At 43.2% G+C, this 21,441-nt stretch overlaps 1 protein-coding gene across 1 annotated transcript in view; it reads left to right on the forward strand.

Annotated features, from left to right (window-relative positions):
* rem2 (RAS (RAD and GEM)-like GTP binding 2) overlaps positions 1-20,041 on the forward strand; it is a 24,728-nt gene extending 4,687 nt beyond the window's left edge. Inside the window, exons 3-5 of the mRNA XM_070974876.1 lie at positions 1,161-1,234; positions 9,793-9,970; positions 18,395-20,041. Of these exons, the coding sequence (XP_070830977.1) occupies positions 1,161-1,234; positions 9,793-9,970; positions 18,395-18,723 (581 nt within the window). The 3' untranslated portion in view covers positions 18,724-20,041. The remainder of the gene's footprint in view (positions 1-1,160; positions 1,235-9,792; positions 9,971-18,394) is intronic.
* The last annotated feature ends 1,400 nt before the right edge of the window (positions 20,042-21,441 follow it).

A 21,441-nucleotide genomic window follows, 5' to 3' on the forward strand; every position in this document is an offset into this window, starting at 1 on the left:
CTATTTAATTACATTTTTTGAACAGATGCTCTAGCACCGTACTATCTCTATGTGAGGGACCACGGCTCACCGATCAATACGTGTCCTCTCAGAGTAATTACCAGTAAAAGACAGCACTGATTAACACCAAGAGATGTGGTGTGCATGTACCTAAAGATACACATCATTTCCAGTTTTCACAGTCTGTTTCAAGCTGTGTTGGGTTAACGTGTATTTTAAAAGCTGCCATCCAATTATAGATAGTGTGTCTTCAAGGGTTGTATTGATACAGTCAGCTCATAGTTTGGTACGACACACAAGGTCAACCATTTTTACGCTTCACCTTTTTGACTTAATCACTGTAGATTTTCTTTTTCATTTTCATGTAAAATGAAGCAATTTCCTAAAAGGATGCAGCATTTCCGACATTTTCTATTTTTTAAATTACTGTCAACAACCAACAAAGAATTGATCCTATTACCAAGTAATATGTAGTCAAGTTCATTTATTGTCATTATACAACACAGGCTTGTACAATGAAATGACAGCTGTAGCACCATCACACTACACACATGGAGCATATATACAAATATTTAAATCAGAATAGAATAAAATAGAAATAAAATAAAACAACAGACAGTTGCTTATGTAGATGCTATATACCCATACACATATTCACAGAGAAGGTGTGTACAGTATTCAATTACAGTATTGTGTCTCAGGACACTTTCCACATAGAGCTGCTACAGACCATACTCTTTATCTACAGAGGCCCATCAGTTCCCTCATGATCAAGCACTTGGCGACAAACCTCAGGCAGAACCGTGTGTACCGTGTCAGTGTAAAGTTCCATGTCATTTATTTATGGTGGAGTGCGCAGGATGGAGGTCCATACTGGGTGTGCACTGTGACATTCTCCTTCATTCCAGTGAGCATGGATACTGTAGATGATTTTGTGTCAATCCCACGTACATCATCCATGCGTCACATTCTGTATTGCAATATATATACATATATATGAGTGTGTGTGTGTGTATATATGTATATACATATATATGTATGTGTGTGTGTGTGTGTGTGTGTGTGTGTGTGTGTGTGTGTGTGTGTGTGTGTGTGTTTTGTAGTGTTTTGCTTTACACTCTGTGTGTGCCGATGTGTGTGACATGGCTCTTTGCTTGCAGGCGAGGGCTACGAGTGCACAGTGACAGTCGATGACGAGGACAGCAAAGTCATCATTTTCGACAACTGGAAACAGGTGAGTTACTGACCGTCAGCTTCACACCTCAGTCACTCTTCATCCTTCACGGTTTAGACCAGCTCCCTGTCTTTTTGAGCTCTGGTGACTTCTCGCTCTCTAAGCCACCTTTAACTTTTTCGGTTTTGACATTTTTTGTCTACACTTAAGTAACGGAAAAAGCAATTTGTTGAGTTTGTGTGATGGGCAAATTATTTGTGTGTATTCAAGTGTAAAGAGTGTGTTCATACTGTTGCTTTTATGTGTGTTTTTTATGTGTATTTGTGCTGCACTGTGCAGGGAATCCTGCAGGAGAAGCTGTGCTCGCTGTACTTGAGCTTTTTTAAGTTCTGTCATTTGGAAAAGTGGAAACCACTCTCTTGTTAACCTTACTTGTTTCATTTCAAATCTGCAGTTAACAGCAGGGCTAAAATTGCTGCGGCCATGCATCATCAACCTTTTGAGCAGAACAGTGCCAACGTGGTAATACGACCCTGCGGCGATGATGATTTTTGAGCTGGAAAAAGTTGAGCTGCAGCAGGCAGTGGCAGAGAGCAAACAGTTTGTCAAAAAGCTCTTTGTGACACTGAGGACATTATGCAGAATCAAAAAGCATGCAGTCATTAATGTTGATTAATAATGTGATGGAATGGGACAACGCTCAAATTAGTGAGTAGGGTGGATCATCCCTGATGCATGTCTGCTCGGTCTTCAGGGGCTCTCCCCTTAAGGTTAAATTATTCACACGCAGCTACTTTCGCTCTGGGGAACTCCTCTGAAAGCTAGCTCATTTCTCCACTTCATCACTTTTCCACTCTTTCTCACCCCAAATTTTGTTGCCCTTTCTTCCCGCAGCGGTCATCGTCTCCACATCTCCATGTCCAGCCACTGTCTCTGTTGCTTTTTTTTTGTGGCGCTTGCTCGCTTCTCTCCACTGGCCCTTTTCTGCCATGGTTAAATCTCGCTGAGAGTTAATTACATTTGTTATTCTGTGCGTGTTAATACAAGGCAGCGCATTAAAGCTGAAGCAACAGACGCAGGCCAGCGGGAAGCTTGGAATAACTCCAGGGCTGTGAGCAGTGGGGGGAGGCGCAGAGGACTGGACAGCATCCCAATTCATCCGCCAATTCATGCTCATGTTTTTGTGCTTTTTTGTGGTACATGTAAGAGACACATACACACACACAGATACACAAACTTACACACACAGAGTCAGGTGTGGAGACAGATGTTGCCCAGCTACCTAATACATGTTGTGGCGTTGAACTGGCACAGCATTGACTGCCAGTCCCAAGATGCAGGGCTTCTGGCCTTGCAGCGAGCTGCAAGTGTTCTCCATGGGGCACCCCAACCTACACCCAAGTTACCATAGCAACATGCAACGACACACACATTCACTCTCACGTACACACACACACACACACACACACACACACACAGGGCTGACTTAATCACTCACTCACGCATAAGATCATGCTAGAACAGTCAGCATCCGACGCTGTTGGCTGTTGGGCTTCGTCCGCTCTCTGGCCAGCCCAATCAGCGCCTCATCAGTCCCTTGCAATGCAAACTGCCAAAAAAGATGAAAAGCTGCTACATTCACATTCAGTGATTGTTCCTTCAAGTGCCTTCTTGGCTTGACTAACAGCTGATTGACACATGAAGGTTGAGCTGGAGCTGTAATTTTCCCAACTGCAGTGCAGGGAGTGGTGCCCAACAAACTGCAGGTAGAGCTTACTGTAAGTGCACAGACATGTAAATATATATTGGCTGTGGCTGTGTGCGTGCAAATGTAAAAAAACACGCTGGTGTACACATGCACAGAAGGCTGAGAGTCTGCTCAGCCAGACGCTGGGATGTTGTCAGTGTTGTTGAAGTCACGGGGCTTGGATGGTTTAAATAAGTCATCCGTGTGCTCAAAATAGAAACACTGGCACACTTGGCCTTGACCTAGCCAGCCCATGCTCTCCTTTGCCTTTACAGTGACATTGGTTGTGCAAATCAGCTCTTAAACTGCAAACTGGGTCCTGTATGTCGGGAACCAAGTGGGAGATTGAGGTCACTGAGGACCAGAGGGCCCTCTCACCCTTTTCTCTCGTGTGTGTCTGTCTGTCTCAGACAGTGTGTCCGTGCATGTGTCCGAGCTCTGAGTTTCCATTATTATTTGATAGTTTGAAATTAAAATATTTATTAAAGACAAACAAAAGGTCCAGCCCGAGGCCGGGAAAAATGTAGGCCATGTGTAGGCCAATTTTAACATTCAATCGGGAATGTGTGTATTTATCAGCGTGCAGTGCGGAGAATTTGCTGCTGCCCCAGAGGACAGGATCATTTATTATGTTAAAGCAAATTAGAGAAAATGTTCAGGATGTAATTTAGAAGAAGATAATTGCTGCTTGACCGCATTCTTTTGCTCGATTAGGAGGGAGGAATTTGTGATTGTGTGTTGTGTCCCGGGACTTCCTTCCCTGGACATTTTTCTCTCTTCTGGTTTGCTGTTCTGCAGAGTCATTCTGGGATATTTACAGTGTCTCATTTCTTGCCCTAATTCATATAAGCTATTGTACCTAAACATTTTCCACTGGGAGTCACTTCTCAATTTATTTTTGTCAACCAGAATCAAGACCTAGAAGTCTGTTGATTGCAGATAGCATCTTCTTATACACAAACTGTTAATAATAATTTCAAAGAAAAGTGTGATTTGAGTAACCTCAGGTACAACCTTATAATCATATGGTCACAAAATGTTTCTATTAGTGATACAATGCTTGTGTCCTGGAGGGAAATCCTCATTTATCCTCCCTCCATAGAGGTCAGAGGTCAACCACAGAACAGCGTCCCTGAAACTGGTAGGGATTCAGGGATTTGCTAATGCATCAGCAGGGTGGAGGCTCTGCATGCTACAACATGATAAAGCTTGAATCTGGGTCATGCAGGGACACTCACTACACCAACCTGTGTGTGCGTGAGGTGGTTGGTGGTCATGGCATACAGTAGTCTGCATGATGCGCTACAGTATGTCTGTGCTTTGATGTCAGCTGCATTTGGTGATGATGTGGTCATTCATGGCTATTACTGCTCCGCTTACGCAGTGCTTACGTATGTGTGTGTGTGTGTGTGTGTGTGTGTGTGTGTGTGTGTGTGTGTGTGTGTGTGTGTGTGCGTGTGTGTGTGTGTGTGTGTGTGTGTGTGTGTGTGTGTGTGTGTGTGTGTGTGTTTGTGTGGCCTTAACCAGAGCAGGCCAGATGGCCTCTGTAATATATTTCCTTGGGGAAGCTTTGTGTAGAAGAACATAAGCGAGAGAAAAAGAGCAAACCCACCAACTCTGCATTCCATCTGCACTAAGCCGTGTCACCATGTTATCAGATTTGTTATCAGCTACCAGAGCAAGGTGCTCCTCTGTCTCCTGGCTTCTGCTTTTCCTTTTTCCTGTCATTCATTTCATCCCCTTCATCCATCACCCCTGCAACTTTATTGATCCGCCAGCTCTTTCATTTTGATCCAACAGGCAGTCGGACAGATAGACCGAGGCCAAAGATTGAGATGTGTGCAAAGCACACGTGTTTGCTTTTGATAAAGCAAAATGGTAGCATGAGCGTGTTGTGTATTTATCTATGCTTGTGTGTGCACTCGGCTGATGTTTGTGCAACCAGGTGGGGATGTGTTTGACCTTTTGTTTCCATGCAAAGGCCGTAAGCTGCTTTGCTCATGTATCTTGTTCTGCAAGGCAAATGGCATGGGAGCCAATAGATTGCAATAGTTTAGGCTCTGTGTTCAAGGCAGTGGGGAGCATGTTGTATAATGAGGGATGCACACACACACACACACACACACACACACACACACACACACACACACACACACACACACACACATGCCCACACACTTGCTCAAAATATGGCCAAATGCTGTGTTTTCTGCCTTTTTTCACACCTGGAGGGAATAATAGTTTGAGTGCTCACACAGCCACAGCATGTTATGCAAATGATGTCTGATAAGTGATGCTTTGCCCTCACTGTTAATGGTTGCTGATGTAATGCCTGCATCCAGCAAGTTGATGTGCGAATGTGTTTTTGAGTGCATGTTAATGCATGTGCGAACTGCAGAGTGTGTATTGTTTCTGTATATATCACAAACGTGAAAATTCAAGTCTATTTTAGCTCAGTGAGACGTTAGAGGCTGTTTTTCAGCTACTGCAAGCTGTAACTCAGATGCAGCGTCTCACTGGACTGTGCAAACCACAATAAATCTCCTATTTAAAAAGAAAAGTCTCTGTGCGCTCATAAAAACAGGGCCAAAACCATGCATGCTGTAAGGTTTTATTGGATGTGTTTTTCTTATCTAAATCTGTGCCAGAAATAGGAAGTCTGTGGCTAAATGAATTTTTAGAAAGCCTGGTTTGTGACACTTTTTAATGGTCGAACAGAAATGCCTGCCTGACTGTGTGCATCCTGTTTTTGAAAAGCAATATTTATCATGCTGTTTGAAGGCCTGAATAATTGCCCTATTGAACTGTGTTAAAACAGAATGAGAAGAAGAGCTTGATCATTATATCCACATTGTGTATTATATTGTTTACCTTATGTGTGTATGTTGTGTTTAAGGCTTCAGAAATTCAGCATTAGTGGTGTGTTTCATAGGAGGATAATTGCAATACACAGTCATGAATGATGGCATGAGGCATTTGGCAGATATGTATCAGGATGTAGCTCAAAGTAGCAATCTCCCACCCAAAATAAGATCATTACTGATTCATAATTTCAATACGCAGCCAATGTTGTAAGTGCAGCTTTGAATACAAATCAGTGTCATTATCACAGTTGTAAACTTACTGCTGCGTGATAATCTAAGTATGAGGAGCTCATCCTCAGTATCTGGAAAATCTAAATCGTGTGTTTATAAGTATTGCAGTTTTAGTGCGGTAGATGTACTTATTACAGCCATGAATGTGATCAGTGAACATATTGTCCCATAATGATGACATTTAATCTGCTGCTATAACCGCCTCCACTCTTCTCGAAGTCTTTCCACCAGAATTTGGAACCTGAGGTTGGGCACTAAATGCATGCAGATCATTTCTTTGTGTTGAAACAGACTGTATGCTGTAGCTTTAAAGCTAAAGTATTTTCCATAAGACTGAATATTCGCTGCTAAATGTGCAACAATTAGATTTAAAGTTTGGAAAGTTTCGGTTTATTTATTATTACTTTAACCATTTAAAACTCACCAGATCTGCTTCATCAGGGCTTTATGGGTGTCTGATTTAATGGACAGAGCGGCTAACACAGGCCTACACCTGTCACCACACTTGGACTCAAATATGAAATAAATCCTGACTGCTGCACAGACAGAAATCTCTCATGTAAAATAACCCAAACTGTTTGAACCCTGGCTGGAAAGTGTCCCTTTTTGTTTGATCCCATGAGAAAATGATTAAGAAAAGAGGCTTTCAGGGTCTTTAAGATGAAGATCCCTTAATTGGATCTGAGGGTCTTAGACCAAACCATGAAAAACGGCCCCACACCAACAGCACACTGAAGTACATGCAGACTGAATGTGTCCACATTCTTTTGTCCACGTCCTGTAGCAAGGTGATGAGCGTGCATGAAGATGTGAAGTGAAACCAAAGCAAAGCAAATCTGGTCAGCCAGATTAGTTCTCCGTGATTAACATGATTTAATGAATTTTTTCCTAAATGCTCGCTGATCTGTGCGTGTGTTGTGAATGTTGCTGCGTGTGGGCTTGGCTTTAGTGTTTATGTATTAGTCCATGTGAATGTGTGTGTGTGTATGGGGGTAGTAGGTACTGACAGATGGCCTGCTCTCTGTGGACCGAGAGGAGCTGCTTAATCTAGAGAAAGAAAGAGAGAGAGAGGCAGGCAGTTGGCACTGTCCTGTGTTGCTCTGCCTCTGTTTGATAGAGAGGTGTATTTACTCGGCCCTGCTTTTCCTCCTGAAGTGCTCGCTGACACTCCTAATCGATGTACGCTCTGTGTTTGTACTCCTTTGTTTACAAAGATAGGTCTCTCCCTCTCTCTCATTCCTCTCTGTCTTGTTGTGTCCATTCTTCCTCCTCATCCCTAAATCAGACAGTGACAGGTGGCGGAGCCGCCTTGCACGCCAGCGCCTCCCTCCCCTCCTCCCGTCTCCGCTCCCTGTCTTTTCCTGTGCTCCGTCAAACAGACAGAGTGCCAAGGGGCTCCCCATGAATTTCCTGCTCCGGGGTCTGAGCCGATACTACTTGGCCGCTTGAGACAATGTGAATTTTTCAGTCGTCTGAAACTCCCCGGAGGGCAGGAATTTACCTTCGGGGCTGTGGATGTAGGGCAAGGGCATCCACGAAATCACACACACACACACACACACACACACACACACACACACACACACACACACACACACAGGGACAATACGCAGCTGAAAACAGATTGGGTTTTCTGGTGGGAAAGCTCGTTTTCATATTGATTCAGTCAACAGAGTTTATGGCTTCAGAGTCCCAGTTCAACTTGATTATGTTTGCTGTCCTGTGGGTTTGCAGGGTTTTGAAAGAATACAATGGAAACTTATAGATTAAAGCATAAAGAAACCTTCAGATAAAATTTTACCATTTCCCTCTGAGCGTGTTTACAATAAAGTCAAGTAAAAAGCTTCTGAGCTCAAGACTGTAATATAAATATAAACTCTATTTTCTGATATTTCTCCAGACACAGTGAACAGAACAACTTTGTTGACACAGTGGTAATACTTCAGATTTCATTTGTAGGCTCCAGTCACAGTCTAATTCTACACTGGCTCTGTTTCATCGACACAGACTTTGACTGGCGTAACACTGTGGAGTCTGCTCTCAGGTTTCTCTCTTTGGGAGAAAATAGTTTGTATTGATTGTGCTCGTTCAACTTAAGATAAAATATCTTTTGGTTGAAGCTCTTCAACCCTACAGGCAATGAGTAATGTTGTTAAATCCAAGCAACTTAGAAGATACAGTACTGTACTTCAAGAGTACAGTGAGGATGGAGAGGTGTGTGATGGTGGATTAAGTAAAAGCAAATGTTTCGAATATGTTCCATTAGATGCAACGTTCCAGACATAAAAGCACAAATCCTAGTTTTGTGGAGTCACTGACACTCTGGATAAAGCAGGTAAAATGTGTCGCTGTTAACCGGAGTGGAAAAATATTTCTGTATCTAACTTTGCAGTGGGATACTCAGCAAACACAACATTGAAATTTGACCACTTTAAAGTTCTTACAGCTAATGTGTTAGCAAATAGTTGCCTGTTTGCACATCCAGCAGACGTTGCTAGCATTTATTTGCTTCTTGCAACCTGGTACTGTAAGTGTTAGTCCTATATCCATTCAAATGGTCAAATTCATTCATTTTACCTGTTTTTTTGATCCCACAAGGGACACATCTGGCTTTTTAGCAGTGAAATGCTTGATTAAATTAGCCAGGTAGTTGCTCTCTGCCTGCTTGGCATGTAGTGTACAGTAAGCTGATAGATGCTAAAGCACCTCATGGAGCTGAAGGGAACTTTAAAGTCAGGTGTTAATGCTCTGTGAGTTTGTCATGAGCGACGCCTTTCATATTACACATTTGACCTATTGTACATATAAATAGATTTCTGAGTGCAGCTGCAAGGGGAATGCATGGTTGATGTTTGGCCATACTCTGAACAAAGACAGTTAATCATCTTAAAAGCTACAACGCTGTGTGACACAAATGATGCATGCCTAATCCACATGACCACTGGCTTCAGACTTAAATCCAAAATTGGATTGCATTTCACCCTGCAGGGAATTCAGTGCACTAAACCATAAGGCAGTCCCTGCATCTATCACTCATCACATTAGCAGACCTTTGACTGATACAATATTGACAAGATATTATTATGTGGGGACTGCGCTGAATAATTAGGTCAACAAACGATGAGCTCAGAGGGATTTGACCATGAATTCTGCTGAGATACGATCACTTTAGTTGAGATTTCAGGCAAGTTACAGCCAGGTGAACCTCGCCATGACTTTTTTAAAAAATTTTTTTACACCCATGACCCACCTTCAGTGCAATGCACAAGTGGCAGTCAGACTCAGGAGAGGACAAAGATGGTCCCAGGCAGTTCCATGCTGCTGTTTCTGCTAGAGCCAGCCGGGCTAATTGAGCGTCTGTGACAGGAAGCCCCGATGGGATGTTGGTGGTCACTGCTAAAAGGGTCAGGAGATTCAAAGTGAAGCGTGACATGCATACAGTGAAGCTGAGCGAAGCCTCCTCTGCGTCCTCTCACGGGACAGTGATAAAAACTTGAGTGCTGCCTGCTTGCCATTGGCACCGATGTCCTTTCAGTGGCTAAGCTCCAGCACAACAAAGCAAGGACCTGAGGTGGAGTCTGACTTTAAAACTGCTGTCCAAAGACAAACTGTCACTTTGTAGATAGCATATAAAGGAACTTGTGTAACGTGTCGGAGCTATGTGACAGTCCACACCTACTTAGCTGCCATTGGATCAGCCCTATATGTATGCAGCACTAATATGCTCCGCTGAGCTGTTGTTTTATTCATGTGTATGTGTGCGTTTGTATCCCCAGGACCTGTCCACTCTGCAGTGTGATGTGTGCATCCTGGTCTTCTCAGTGACTGACAGGCGAAGTTTCCACCGTACCGCCCAGCTCCGCCTCCTCCTCAGGGAGTCCCAACCACACACACCAATCATCCTGGTGGGCAACAAGAGCGACCTTGTCCGCTCCCGTGAAATCAGCTCAGAGGGTAGGTAGAGGGAGGGATGGGGTCAATTAGCTGTTCGCTGAACCCCTCTGCCTAAGAGCCATTGTCCAATCATAGCTCAGCACCCATAACTAGGCATGGCAGGTCTAGCAAGCTATGGATTTCTCAGCATGCTGAAGCGGCATGCATGTGCACGCAGTAAAAGAGATGCAGGGCAGTAATGCAGGGGATGGATCTTACAGTGTGTTTATATGCTCGAGGTAGGCTCTCCAGAATAACTGGGTTGCAATCTATGGTCGTGTTTGGGCTTTTGGAATGAGATTTTTGTATTTCTAAAAAACTCTGACTCTCTTTTTAAGACGTCCTTAACCAGGTTCTTGTTTTAAAACGAGTCAGCTTTCTTGTAATAAAGCTGCCACCGTTATCAAAAATAACTAAGAGGGCCTGTTGAGTTTAGGAAATGATTATTTTACATCTGCCCAGACACAAGCAGTGGTGGACGAGTACCAGGCTGCTGGATGAACGATGCAAGAACCGAAACACACAAGCAAGATTTGAAATGGACTTTCGTCTTTCAAATGCCTTTCGAGCTGCTCTCCAAATGGAACGTCTCAAATAGAAAACAGCTTGTAATTACAGTGGTCTGGTCGATTTTGGTGCTTTTTTATGCTGGTTATAATAGAAAAGAGTGTCTAAATGGCCAAAATGCAAATGTGTAGTTAATATGCACACGCACACTTACACACCTTTTCCCCCAGAGAACAATGGTTAGTGTGCTTTGTGCAATTACTCATCTATGCCTTCTATTTACCCTCTTCTCTGCCTTTCTGTGTCTTACCTCATCTGTCTGTCTGCCCTGGTATTTTCCCATAAATCTTCTGCCAAGCCTCCATCGCCTCCATTAGATAGACTCTTTGGGGATCTATCTTTGATCAGCAAAATCAATTTCTTTTCTGTTAACAATGTCCAGGGATAAATGCTCTGATGGTAAACTCCTTGTGGGAAGAAAATTCTATCATCTGTTGTTGTTGCAAATGGGCGCAAGTATACGCAGTCTATAGAATCCATTTACCCCCATGGATTTTTTTCAAGGTTTTATTGTTTTACCATATTGAATTACACTGTGGGTGACTCTGCTTTCTGACAATGATGCACAGACATGTGCCCAACGGGATGAATTGTAATCACTTTGATGATCCCCTGACTTTTCATCTAATACCATCATCCAATAAAAATGGGAAATTGTCCAATACTTTGGTTTCTGACCAAACAATATCAAAAAAAAACATTGCCATCACCCTCAGCTGTACTTTATGTGAATAAGCAAATATTAGCAAGCTTATCACTGAGCCAGTGAGTGAAAACATTGAGTAAAAACGATGCCTCGTAAATGTCAGCATGTCGGCATTAGCATTTAACTGTGTTTCAGCTGCATGTGGGGTTTTTATGACAGACATTAATCTGTCATAACAAATTAATCATGTCTGTAATGCAGGTGTGCCAGGTGGTCTCAGGGTAAATACACCTGTGTTTTGAAGGATAAACAGTAGATTTTCACTTACATAATAAAGGCAAAAATTAATTGCGATCAAATCCAAAAATTAATGATTAACAAATTAGATACAAGAAATTAGACTGCTGCCAAAGTTGCCCCTGTTAAATATTGATGGACATGAATACTTGATGCAGGGGATTGTTTTGCATTTTAGATTTTTATTTAATTTGGATACATTAGTTAGAGGCTTGCTGGGTTTTTTGTTTTTTTGTTTTTTTTCAGTTGATCGATCTCATTTCATTCACTGTACTAAAAAAATGGAGTAGGGATATGGTTATAGAGATAGGTACATTAAGTGTTGTTTTCATGCAATTCACAATATAAAATGAATGAATCCTGTGAGTCTAAGAGCTCATCTTTTTACATATTTTGGCTTGCCACCATGAAGCAAGGTCTCTGCAAACCAAATCCACTGAGGAAGAAGCACACTGCTGAACTCAATCCATTCAGTGAGCCTTTAAAATCCACTCAGCACAGATCAGACCACAGCACAGGCAGGGTCTAATTTTGCCGGACTTTATGAGCGAATTTTTGGATGTAGCACTGGCAGGCCGTCCCATTGGCAGAACTCCATAAATGTTTCAAATATAAAGTGGGTACAGAGTGACTTTAATCGAAAGCGAGGAAAGACTGACAGCACGGTCACCTCTGCAGTTTCTGAGAACTCACAGCATCCATTCAGTTTGAAAATGCTTCCACTGTCACATACCTCAAATATAGAGACACATTTTGCCGTTGTTGCAAACATTACCTTATCCTCCCCTATCTAATCCTCTGGAGGGGCTCCATCTCTCTGTCCCTTGCTGCCTCATTTTTTATTTTTTATTTTTTTTGGTTTTGCTTTGTTTTTTCCAGATGGCACATCTCTGTTTGGATTATCTCCCCCTTACAGGATGCTGCCGCTCTTACTATCTTTATGTATGTTTGCACTCATCATACACGCACAATTGCATGTATACCCAGACGCGCATACACCTACGAGCAGACGCACGGCCTCATCTCTCTCCATCTTCTCACTGCCTGATGTCACCGAGGCTGTTTCAAATGGTGGGCTGCGATCAGAGGGGCGGGGGGCAGGATGAATGTCTGAGAATCGTGTGTGTGCATGAACAGGAGTCCCAACTGTGGAGATTGTGTGTGTGTTGGGAGGGATTGGAGCTTTGTTGTCCTTGAAAGACACACTTTGAGTTTTCTTTCTTTTATTAAGGTTATTTTTCTGGCTTTATGCCATTTTTGGCGGTGCAGTGAAAAAGAGATATGGAAATGGGGCTCAGCCTCAATATGCGGGCCTCACACTCTACCAGATGAGCTACTGGGGTGACCCTACTTGGAGTTTTCTGACCTTCAGACTGAGGATATTTTTACAAAGGGTGCAACATCAATGCATTGGTTTTTCCATAAATCAGTGAGGAGATACTTCTTATATATCTGTCTCCATATCTTTCCTTTCCACAATATAAGAGGTTATTCTGTGGCTCTCCTTTGAAAGACGATCCTGGCCTGACAATTTTGTCAAATTCTGCCCTTTAGCAGCTATTCAGAAAGGACTTGAGAGGCTTTAAAGGTAAATTGTCTGATCTGTAATTTGTAGAAATTGTCAGTGACCAGAGGTGAACTCAGCTTTCAGATACAATAAAAGTCTCAATTATGACTCTTTACTCGAATCTGTCCAGAAAGTTAGCCTTCACTTGACTCGGCTGTTATTGTTAAAGCATTTTTGAGGCTATCACTGAGTCAGCCGTCACCCTGTAATGTAAAAAGATTGCCAGTCAAGCCGAACCCGCTGTGAACTCACTCGTTGTTTTTTTTTTTACAACTTTTCCAACTGCAGATGTAGGCCCACTGCTCTCACCTCCATAATAAAACCACAGCAAAGAAGCTTGGCTAGTCGAGTGTACCAGCATCACAAAGCTGGTACAAAGTGATCCAGACAGCTAAAGATTGGGATATTTTCTTGAGGAGCTGATGCAGCAGAGCTGAAAGGAAGGGCCAGAAACATGATTCAGCTGGATGGTAATGCTCCGATGTACACTAGGAAGACATGACCCTGATACCAGGAAGTGAGGTAGTAAAAGTAATAGGACAAACATTCGTAAGGTATTTTACTCTTGCATATGGCACAGTGGCGTATTTACAGCAGCACTTAGTGCAGCTTTAATGTAATTTGAGTAAACGACTGCAAGTTTGGGCTGTCAATGCTAAGAGGGCTGTTAGTTAAGAGGGTTATTAATTAACAATCAAGCTCCATCTGATAAATCAATCTCAACTCTTTAAAGTTAGCAGTAAAAAAGGCTCTTAAACATTTTTATCAGATGCCAGAATGTGTGTGTGTCTTGCATTTGCAGTATTTTTCTACAAAAAGGGAATGAGTTTGGGAATGTGTTCTTGTTCATCTCTGCAAAGTGATTTTCAAATTTAGGATTATAAATTTCCCCTCCAGCCTAAAATGTCTTCTTGTTCAGACAGTTAAATGTTTGAGCTTCACCGTGCAGAATGGCGTATGTGCAGAGTTTGACACTACAAGGCTGTTTTCACACTCATCTGCTGAAGGTGGAAAGTTTCTCTGCGCTCACTGAGAATCCTGTTTTAAAGAGACAGGCCTACGAGCAGGATTTGTGACATCAGATATAATTTGGAAGCCAATCCTGGCCCAGTTTTCGGCTAACATAAGCGTGATGTGGAAACCCGAAGCCTACAGTGCACACACACCGGTGGGCTTTTCAATGAAGCAGGAGACATCTTGTGTCTGACAGTTAAACCTTGGAAATGAAAAATAATTACAAACTCATAGATTCTGGAATTTTAAATGAGAGAGGAGGAGTAGGTGTCATTTTAGTGATTTTAATGAGATGTGTGGGGGGGATCTTGAAATAGAATAATCAGCAGCTGTCATTTAAAAATATATATACTATCAGTAACTGTATTGTCTTCATTACTTTAATAATATATTATTATAACTTCAGGCTTTTAATGGTGAGAGTTGAGACAGAGAAATGGTACAGTCACTGGAAGCTTCTCATAAGGACATAGGAACACAGTGTGTGTGTGTGTGTGTGTGTGTGTGTGTGTGTGTGTGTGTGTGTGTGTGTGTGTGTGTGTGTGTGTGTGTGTGTCTATTGTGCGGAAGTGTGGAAACCACAGTTTGAGGTCAACTCTTGTTTGCTTTGCTTTGCTTTGCAAGTTAAACAGAGGCAGCAAGTGTAAAATTTGTGCACATCGGTGCCTCCACATCGCTGTCGACTCAAGTTCGCTCTTTGGTGTTTCGCCTATTCAATGACATGAGTGGAAGGGAGAGGGAGGGAGGGAGGGAGGGAGGCAAGGAGGCAAAGAGTGAACAATGAGAGATGCCTATACTCAGCATATTCTCTCTTCATGAAAAAAAAAAGAAGAGGAACCCAGGAGCAGCGATGTGGTCAGCGATATGGAAATGCCCCGTCTCTGTTCCCGCGGCGCCTGACAAGGATGTTCTTATGTTCTCTCCGGACAGGCCACATGTATTCTTGCTGATGTGTGAGCCTGACGGAGGAGGCTGACTGCTTAAAGCCTCCTTACAGAACCTGGAGCCCGAGAGCGCTGAAGTCATAAAGTCTATTTATGGCATGTGCGGTGACACTTCTATTCTGTTATCTCTCACCTTCCCCCCTTGCTACATCTCTCTCCCCATCCCTAACACACACAGTGACACACACACTGTCACGCTGGTAACGTTTTTATCATTGGCTCAATATGGCTGTGGTGTGGCCCTGCTCCTTGGGGCTTTGATTAATATGCGCTCCGGCTCTGTTTGCTTAGTCGACATTCTTTCTGTCTGTCTCCTCCCTCTGTCCATCTGTCTCATTCTGTCTCCTTCCTCTCCTCCTGCTTGTTCATTTCATCTGCCGTCTTGCCTGTCATCTCCTTTCAGCATCTCGCTCCTCTGTTTTTGTGACTCATGTTTCTTCCTTCCTTCTTGTCTGTCTCTCTCTCCTTCCCTTGATTCCTTTCTCTGTGTTGGAGCACAGGTATGGACCTTTGGCCCTCTGCCTCCTCTTCTTGTTTTCTTTCATCTCATCTTTTCTCCTCTCCTCCTTTCTTCTCTCCTCCTGTTTCCTCCTCTGTCCTCTCATTTTTTCTCTTGTACCCTTCTTTTATCCTGTCTCATCTCCTCTCCTTTCCTCCTCTGTCCTCCTTTTTTCCTTTCCTTGTTTCCTTTCTTCTCCTCTCCTCTCCTCCTCTCCTCTCCTCTTTTGTTTCCTTGTTTCCTTTGCTCTCTTTGTCTCCTCTCCTCATTCCCCCATCTCCTCTTCTCTTGTCTCATGTTTCCTCCTCTCTCCTCATTTCCTTTTGTTTCCTCTGTTCTCCTCTCTTTGTTTCAACTCATCTCCTCTACTCTCATCTGTTGTGTCCTTGTTTCATCTCTCCTCTCCTCTCCTCTCCTCTCCTCTCCTCTCCTCTCCTCTCCTCCTGTCACTTGTTTCCTCCTCTCTCCTCCTCATTTACTTTCCTCACTTGCTTTCCTCTGCTTGTTTCCTCGTCTTTTGTTTCCTTCTCTACTCTCGTCATCTCCTTTCACTGTTTCCTCTGTTCTCCCCTTCCCTTAAGTCTTCTCAGTGTTTCATCTCCTCTCCTAATTTCTTTTCCATTTCCTGCCTCTCCTCGTCTCCTTGACTCCTCATCTTGCTTCCTACTCTTCTCTGCCTACTCCTGGTTCCTCCTCTCCTCTCCTCTCCTCTCCTCTCCTCTCCTCTCTTTAATTTAACAGGTCATAAAGACTCAGTTCAATTCAATCAGCTGTCCTGAGTATTAGGATAAGCCCTGTTGATCTGGTTTGGGGTATTTTTTCTCCTCACTCTTACCTCACCCACTATTAGGTGACACAGCTTTGGGTCAGCAGCTGCTGTGCTGCTGGATTATTACAGCCAGATCAAATCTAGCTCTGTTTTTTGTAATACCTGTGTAACACTGTCACATTCAGCATGTTGATGCAGCCTCACAAAAAAAAAAAACTGATTAACAGGTTACATTGCAGTGACTATAGCTGTGAATATTAACAAGGCGTTAGTATTCAGTAAATCATATTCTGGTACAGCTTCTGAAGTCCTTTCTGTAGTTTCAAATGTATTGCATGGTCTTCATCAGCAGGTGGGGTTTCAGCCCCATTCCAGCTGATCTCCATGACAGCTGTAAACTCCACCTACTGATAAAGAGCGTGTGGTTGAAAGCTCTGGGAGACGTTAGTGAGACGACTTGAAATTCTGATTGTCATATCTTACCATGCAGGAACATTTTGTCATTCTCCAACCCTCTTCATTACTTCTATTGATTTTTCTGAGAAAATCTTCATCTGACCCAAAACACACCATACAATTACACCTGACAGTTTGGCTTATTATTTTAATATCCATCATCTTTCTCTCAAAGAAAGCTATAATTCCAATTTTCCAGCAGAAAATCATAAAATAAGAACTAATGGTGAGAGATAATGGAAAAAAACATGTTGTCTCCTCAGCAGCATTCTCAGTTCAAAATCACATTTTGGGCAGTCGCCACTTGTTCTTCCTGAAGGAATTTCTTATTGAAGTTTTTAAGTGCTTATCTTATTTAATTTGCTTTACTTTGTTCTGTGTTTTTATCCGCTTCAAGCTGATGATTTGAATTTTCTTTTCAGTACTTACTGCAGGGTTTTGTTGTGTACTTGAATTGTTTTTTCTAAACAAAAAATCTTTCCGAACCCACCTAAAATTCATCCGTGGCTGCAACCTCCTCCTGCTGCCTACACTTTGCAGTCATCTCGAATTCATGCAGTGCAAGTTTCTGCAGTTATTAATTATGAATATTCTGAATAATAACCCTAAAAAAAACTCATGACCTCTTAGATACTGACTGAGCAGTGCGGCCCCAATCAGAAAAGCTGAACTATGGTTGAAAAGAAAATGCTATTGGAGATGACAGTGAAGCCGATCTGCTGCACAACGATCCGTATCTGTCAGCTGTCCTTACATCCAGGTTTGTTTGACCAGGAACAAACAGACACTTTTAGCTGAGATGCCGAGAATGTCAACAACACGTTTAGTCACCTGTCCTTATCCAGGAGAGTCACATTGAGACAGACAGCGTTTTCCCATTTGTGCTGCAGCCAAGAGATTTGAGCTTAAACGACTCAGCCAGTGGCAACATTAACTCCATCCTCCATCACTCTCTCTCTCTCTCTCTCTCTCTCTCTGGCTCTTTCAATCCATTTATAACTGTTGATAAGGCAGATTTGCAAAAGCAAGACACAATGTTAATTTTTAAACATTACAATGCAACGAAGGCAAATGAGGCGAGCAATCCTGAGGTCCTGGAGGTCAGTGAGTCACATGTAAACAGATCTATCTCCATGACAACAAGGCAAACCCCTTCCAATTATGCAAAGTGTAATACCCTTGAATTGGGATTGTTTTGTCAGTTTATCATATTTACTTATTTTATAGGTGATATCAAGCACACATCATGTACATAAATTAGGATAATTCTTCAGTCTGAACACAGAGCATCCATTGTAATAAATCACATCCTCCCAAAGCACTTCTCTCTCACTGTCGTGGCTATCAGACAAGATTCCAAAATCACACTAAACACAGAGGAGTGTCCCGTCCTCACAAAGTGAGATGCTGTAGATTGACTCCATTTATCACAATCTGGTGCTGAAGAAGTGACAAATTAACACTTCGGTCTAACAGAGTCTCCCAAACAGCAGTGAGGGAGCTGTCGATCCAGAGGTATTATCTCGTGGTGATACAAATCACACAGCAGCTGGGTTGCAAACGGGCTGTGGATAGTTTTACAATCTAATGTCCTTAAATTTCACACTGCTGCCTTTAATTGTCATTTGCAACTGCCAGTGTGTGAAGCCTCAGTAATTTAAAATCTATCTCCCTCTCTCTCACCAGAGGCCCAATCCAGCGCCATGATGTTCGACTGCCTCTTCATGGAGCTCTCAGCCTCCCTGGACCACGGCACCAACGAGCTGCTGGAGGCCGCAGTTCGGACTGCAAGGGGAGACTGCGTGGGCCCGGGCTGGACCGACGGCGACCCCGGGGCGGGCCGCAGGGAGAGCCTGACCAGTCGGGCCAAACGCTTCCTGGCAGGGCTGGTACCACGCTCCTATGGTCGAGACCGGGACCGAGATCGGGGCCGCTACCGGGAGATGAGCCGCCACCGGGGCAGCAAGATCCTCCGCCAGAAGTCCCGCTCCTGCCACGACCTCAGTGCACTGTGACACACACATGCATACACAGGCAAAGAGACACACTTCCTCATTTGTACACACACACACACACACACACACACACACACACACACACACACACACACACACACACACACACACACACACACCAGGTTGAAGGATAGGGGGGAGGTGCAGAGGATGGAGGAGTAGAAGAAGATGAAATGGGAGATAGCAGGGAGGAGCAGAAGACTAAATGTACAGACAGCAAAGAGGAGGAGACTCACATGAGCGGGACAATTAGAGGGGTGGGAGGAGAGAAATTTAGCAATGGCAGATAAAGGTCAAGGGAGGATCAATTTTAAAAGAGGAGGAGGCCAGGTTTGATGGAAAAACAGAGGGACAGATAAGGAGGTGAGCAATATCTTACCTGATGAGAACAGGAGAGAGAGGCAGTGAGAGAGGGTAGCGTCGCATTAAGATGCTAATTGGACGTGTGGTGAGGTGCGGGGGGGCAGGGGTCACAAGTAGACACACAACCAAGTAGCACGCACTGATTATGTAGAGACTGATAGCAATCTAATGTGTACGTATTGTAAACCCTGTTTTATAGCATGCCGAGTAGACGATCTAAGACATGACCCTGTAGGTTTTACAGTTACTGTACATGATACTGGACTGACTGTGTCCTCAGTCAGCCAATAGCTAATGCACAATCTAGCTAGTGTCTCTAGCAATGCCATCTCCAAGGCAAGACCCTTTATTTATTATTAAAAAAAACACCTCCCTCTCTGCGCTCTTTTTAAGCCACACTCTTCACACTGCATTCACCTTTCGTGTCTCGTACCGATCTGAAGAAGTGTTTGATGATTCCACCAATGGCATCCGTTCATCTGTGATTTTTATATAAGGATAAAAACATCAGCGCCCAAGCCATATTTTCGCTGAATGCATCATGAGCGATCAGCACAAAGAACCCTTTACCGCAGGATGTGGAGCGAAAGAAAAAAGGTCAGAAGGAATAAGACATTAGCAGGGCTGACCAGACTGAACTGTTCTTCAGCAGAAGCTGAGTCACCGAGCGCCAGGATGTTCTTGAAGCACAGGAGGACAAACGAGAGAAAACCTAATCTACCTGTGGATGTTTGATGTTTTCATTTCCCTCCTTTTACCCGCTGGCATTGTTATGTGTGTTGACACTGAATTCTGTGGGGGCTGGCCACACAGGTGACCCGAAAGAGAACGTTCTGGAAACGTTGTTCGGATATCTCGTCAAGTGTGGTGGCGTCACTGACATGTGCACGCTCGTTTGTCACCGTCTACTAAGCACTCCTGTCTTTCCACTGAGAATAAATGATTTTTTGTTTGACATCCTGAGTAGGCGTCTTGATTTCTTTTTTTTTTTTATAACGTTATGAAATGAGTGTCTCATTACAGCCGTTACCAGGTTGAGGAATGGCATGACAGGTCAGGGAATGACTCACAGGTCCTCCAGGCAGACTGTGAGACGGCCTCTCAGGACACTTGTTCCATTAAGGATTAAGCAGCAAAAAGATGCAATGTCGACACTTTGCAAAAATAGGTCATGTCAGGGGAGAATATGAAAAGAGACAAAGCAATTTATCGCTGTCTTGACCTCAAGACATACAGAACACTTGCATTTTGGGAGATCTGGGAAGTTATTTCAGCTGTTTATCCATTACTTTAAACTGACCAATATTCTCAATATTTTTTATAATAATGTCTAACGATGTGGAAAAGTTTCATTGTTTAGCTTTCCAGCCCATAACGGCTCTCATAGCCTTGTTTTCGGCCTCAGCAAGCAGCACACAGAGACAATTAGCAACAAGCTGCTGAACACAGTGGAGCATTAACCAGCTGTTTGGTGGCCAGAAACACTCTGATCAATGACAATGTTGCTCTGGAGTGGTGGATCTGTAAATAAGCAACTGTTGCTAAGAGGGTCACCACATCAACTTAAAAGGTGGTGATTTGTTGAATAGAACTTTCTCACATCAGACATTTTGACTTGTTTTGTCATAAAATGCTGCATTGCATTGTTAATGTTTTTGGTCCCACGTGCTTTTGCTCCATTATCAAGCCCAAATATCTGCTAAAACAACCACATCAGTGCTCTGATGCTGCAAGACTATCAAGAGCCCGGCTATGAAGATTCACTCAGAACACCACATGTAAAGTACGAGGTGGTCAGTCTCATTGTCAGCATAGCAGGAGACCCTTATTGGTTTGTTTATTGTGTAAAAACTACTAAACTAAAGTCCTTTTTTTACTTGTTTCCCCAGTATTGTTACAGATTGAGAAGAAACGCATGCATCTCGGAGTATGAACTGGGGTTATCAGCCTAACAGCTTAGAAACCACTGCTCTGAATAATCCACCAAGGACGCTGTGAATAGCTTCTTACAGGGACCGTGTCTTCAGCAGAAAGTAGCTCCAGTGGAAAGAATGTTCAGAGCAGTGATGCTGCCCTTGAATTTTTGTGCTTCTCAACAATAGAAGGAACAAAGTGTTATTCTGTTATCGTAACTGTACCAGAGGTAGGCATGTCAAAGAGTGATGACTGAAAACAAACAACAGCAAAACTATCTGCATGGCTAAATAGCACCAGAGGAATGTGAGAAATTAGATTTGAATGAAGTGACCTTAGAATCTGTCCAGCACCTCCAGCTAAAGCGACCGTCGTCTCAGATGCTGCATTATTACCTTCTTGTGTTTTAGTCACATTTTCCATGCAGTCTGGTCTAAAAAC

This window comes from Chaetodon trifascialis, chromosome 11 (genome assembly GCF_039877785.1).
Source record: "Chaetodon trifascialis isolate fChaTrf1 chromosome 11, fChaTrf1.hap1, whole genome shotgun sequence".
In the NCBI taxonomy this organism is placed as follows: Eukaryota; Metazoa; Chordata; class Actinopteri; order Chaetodontiformes; family Chaetodontidae; genus Chaetodon; species Chaetodon trifascialis.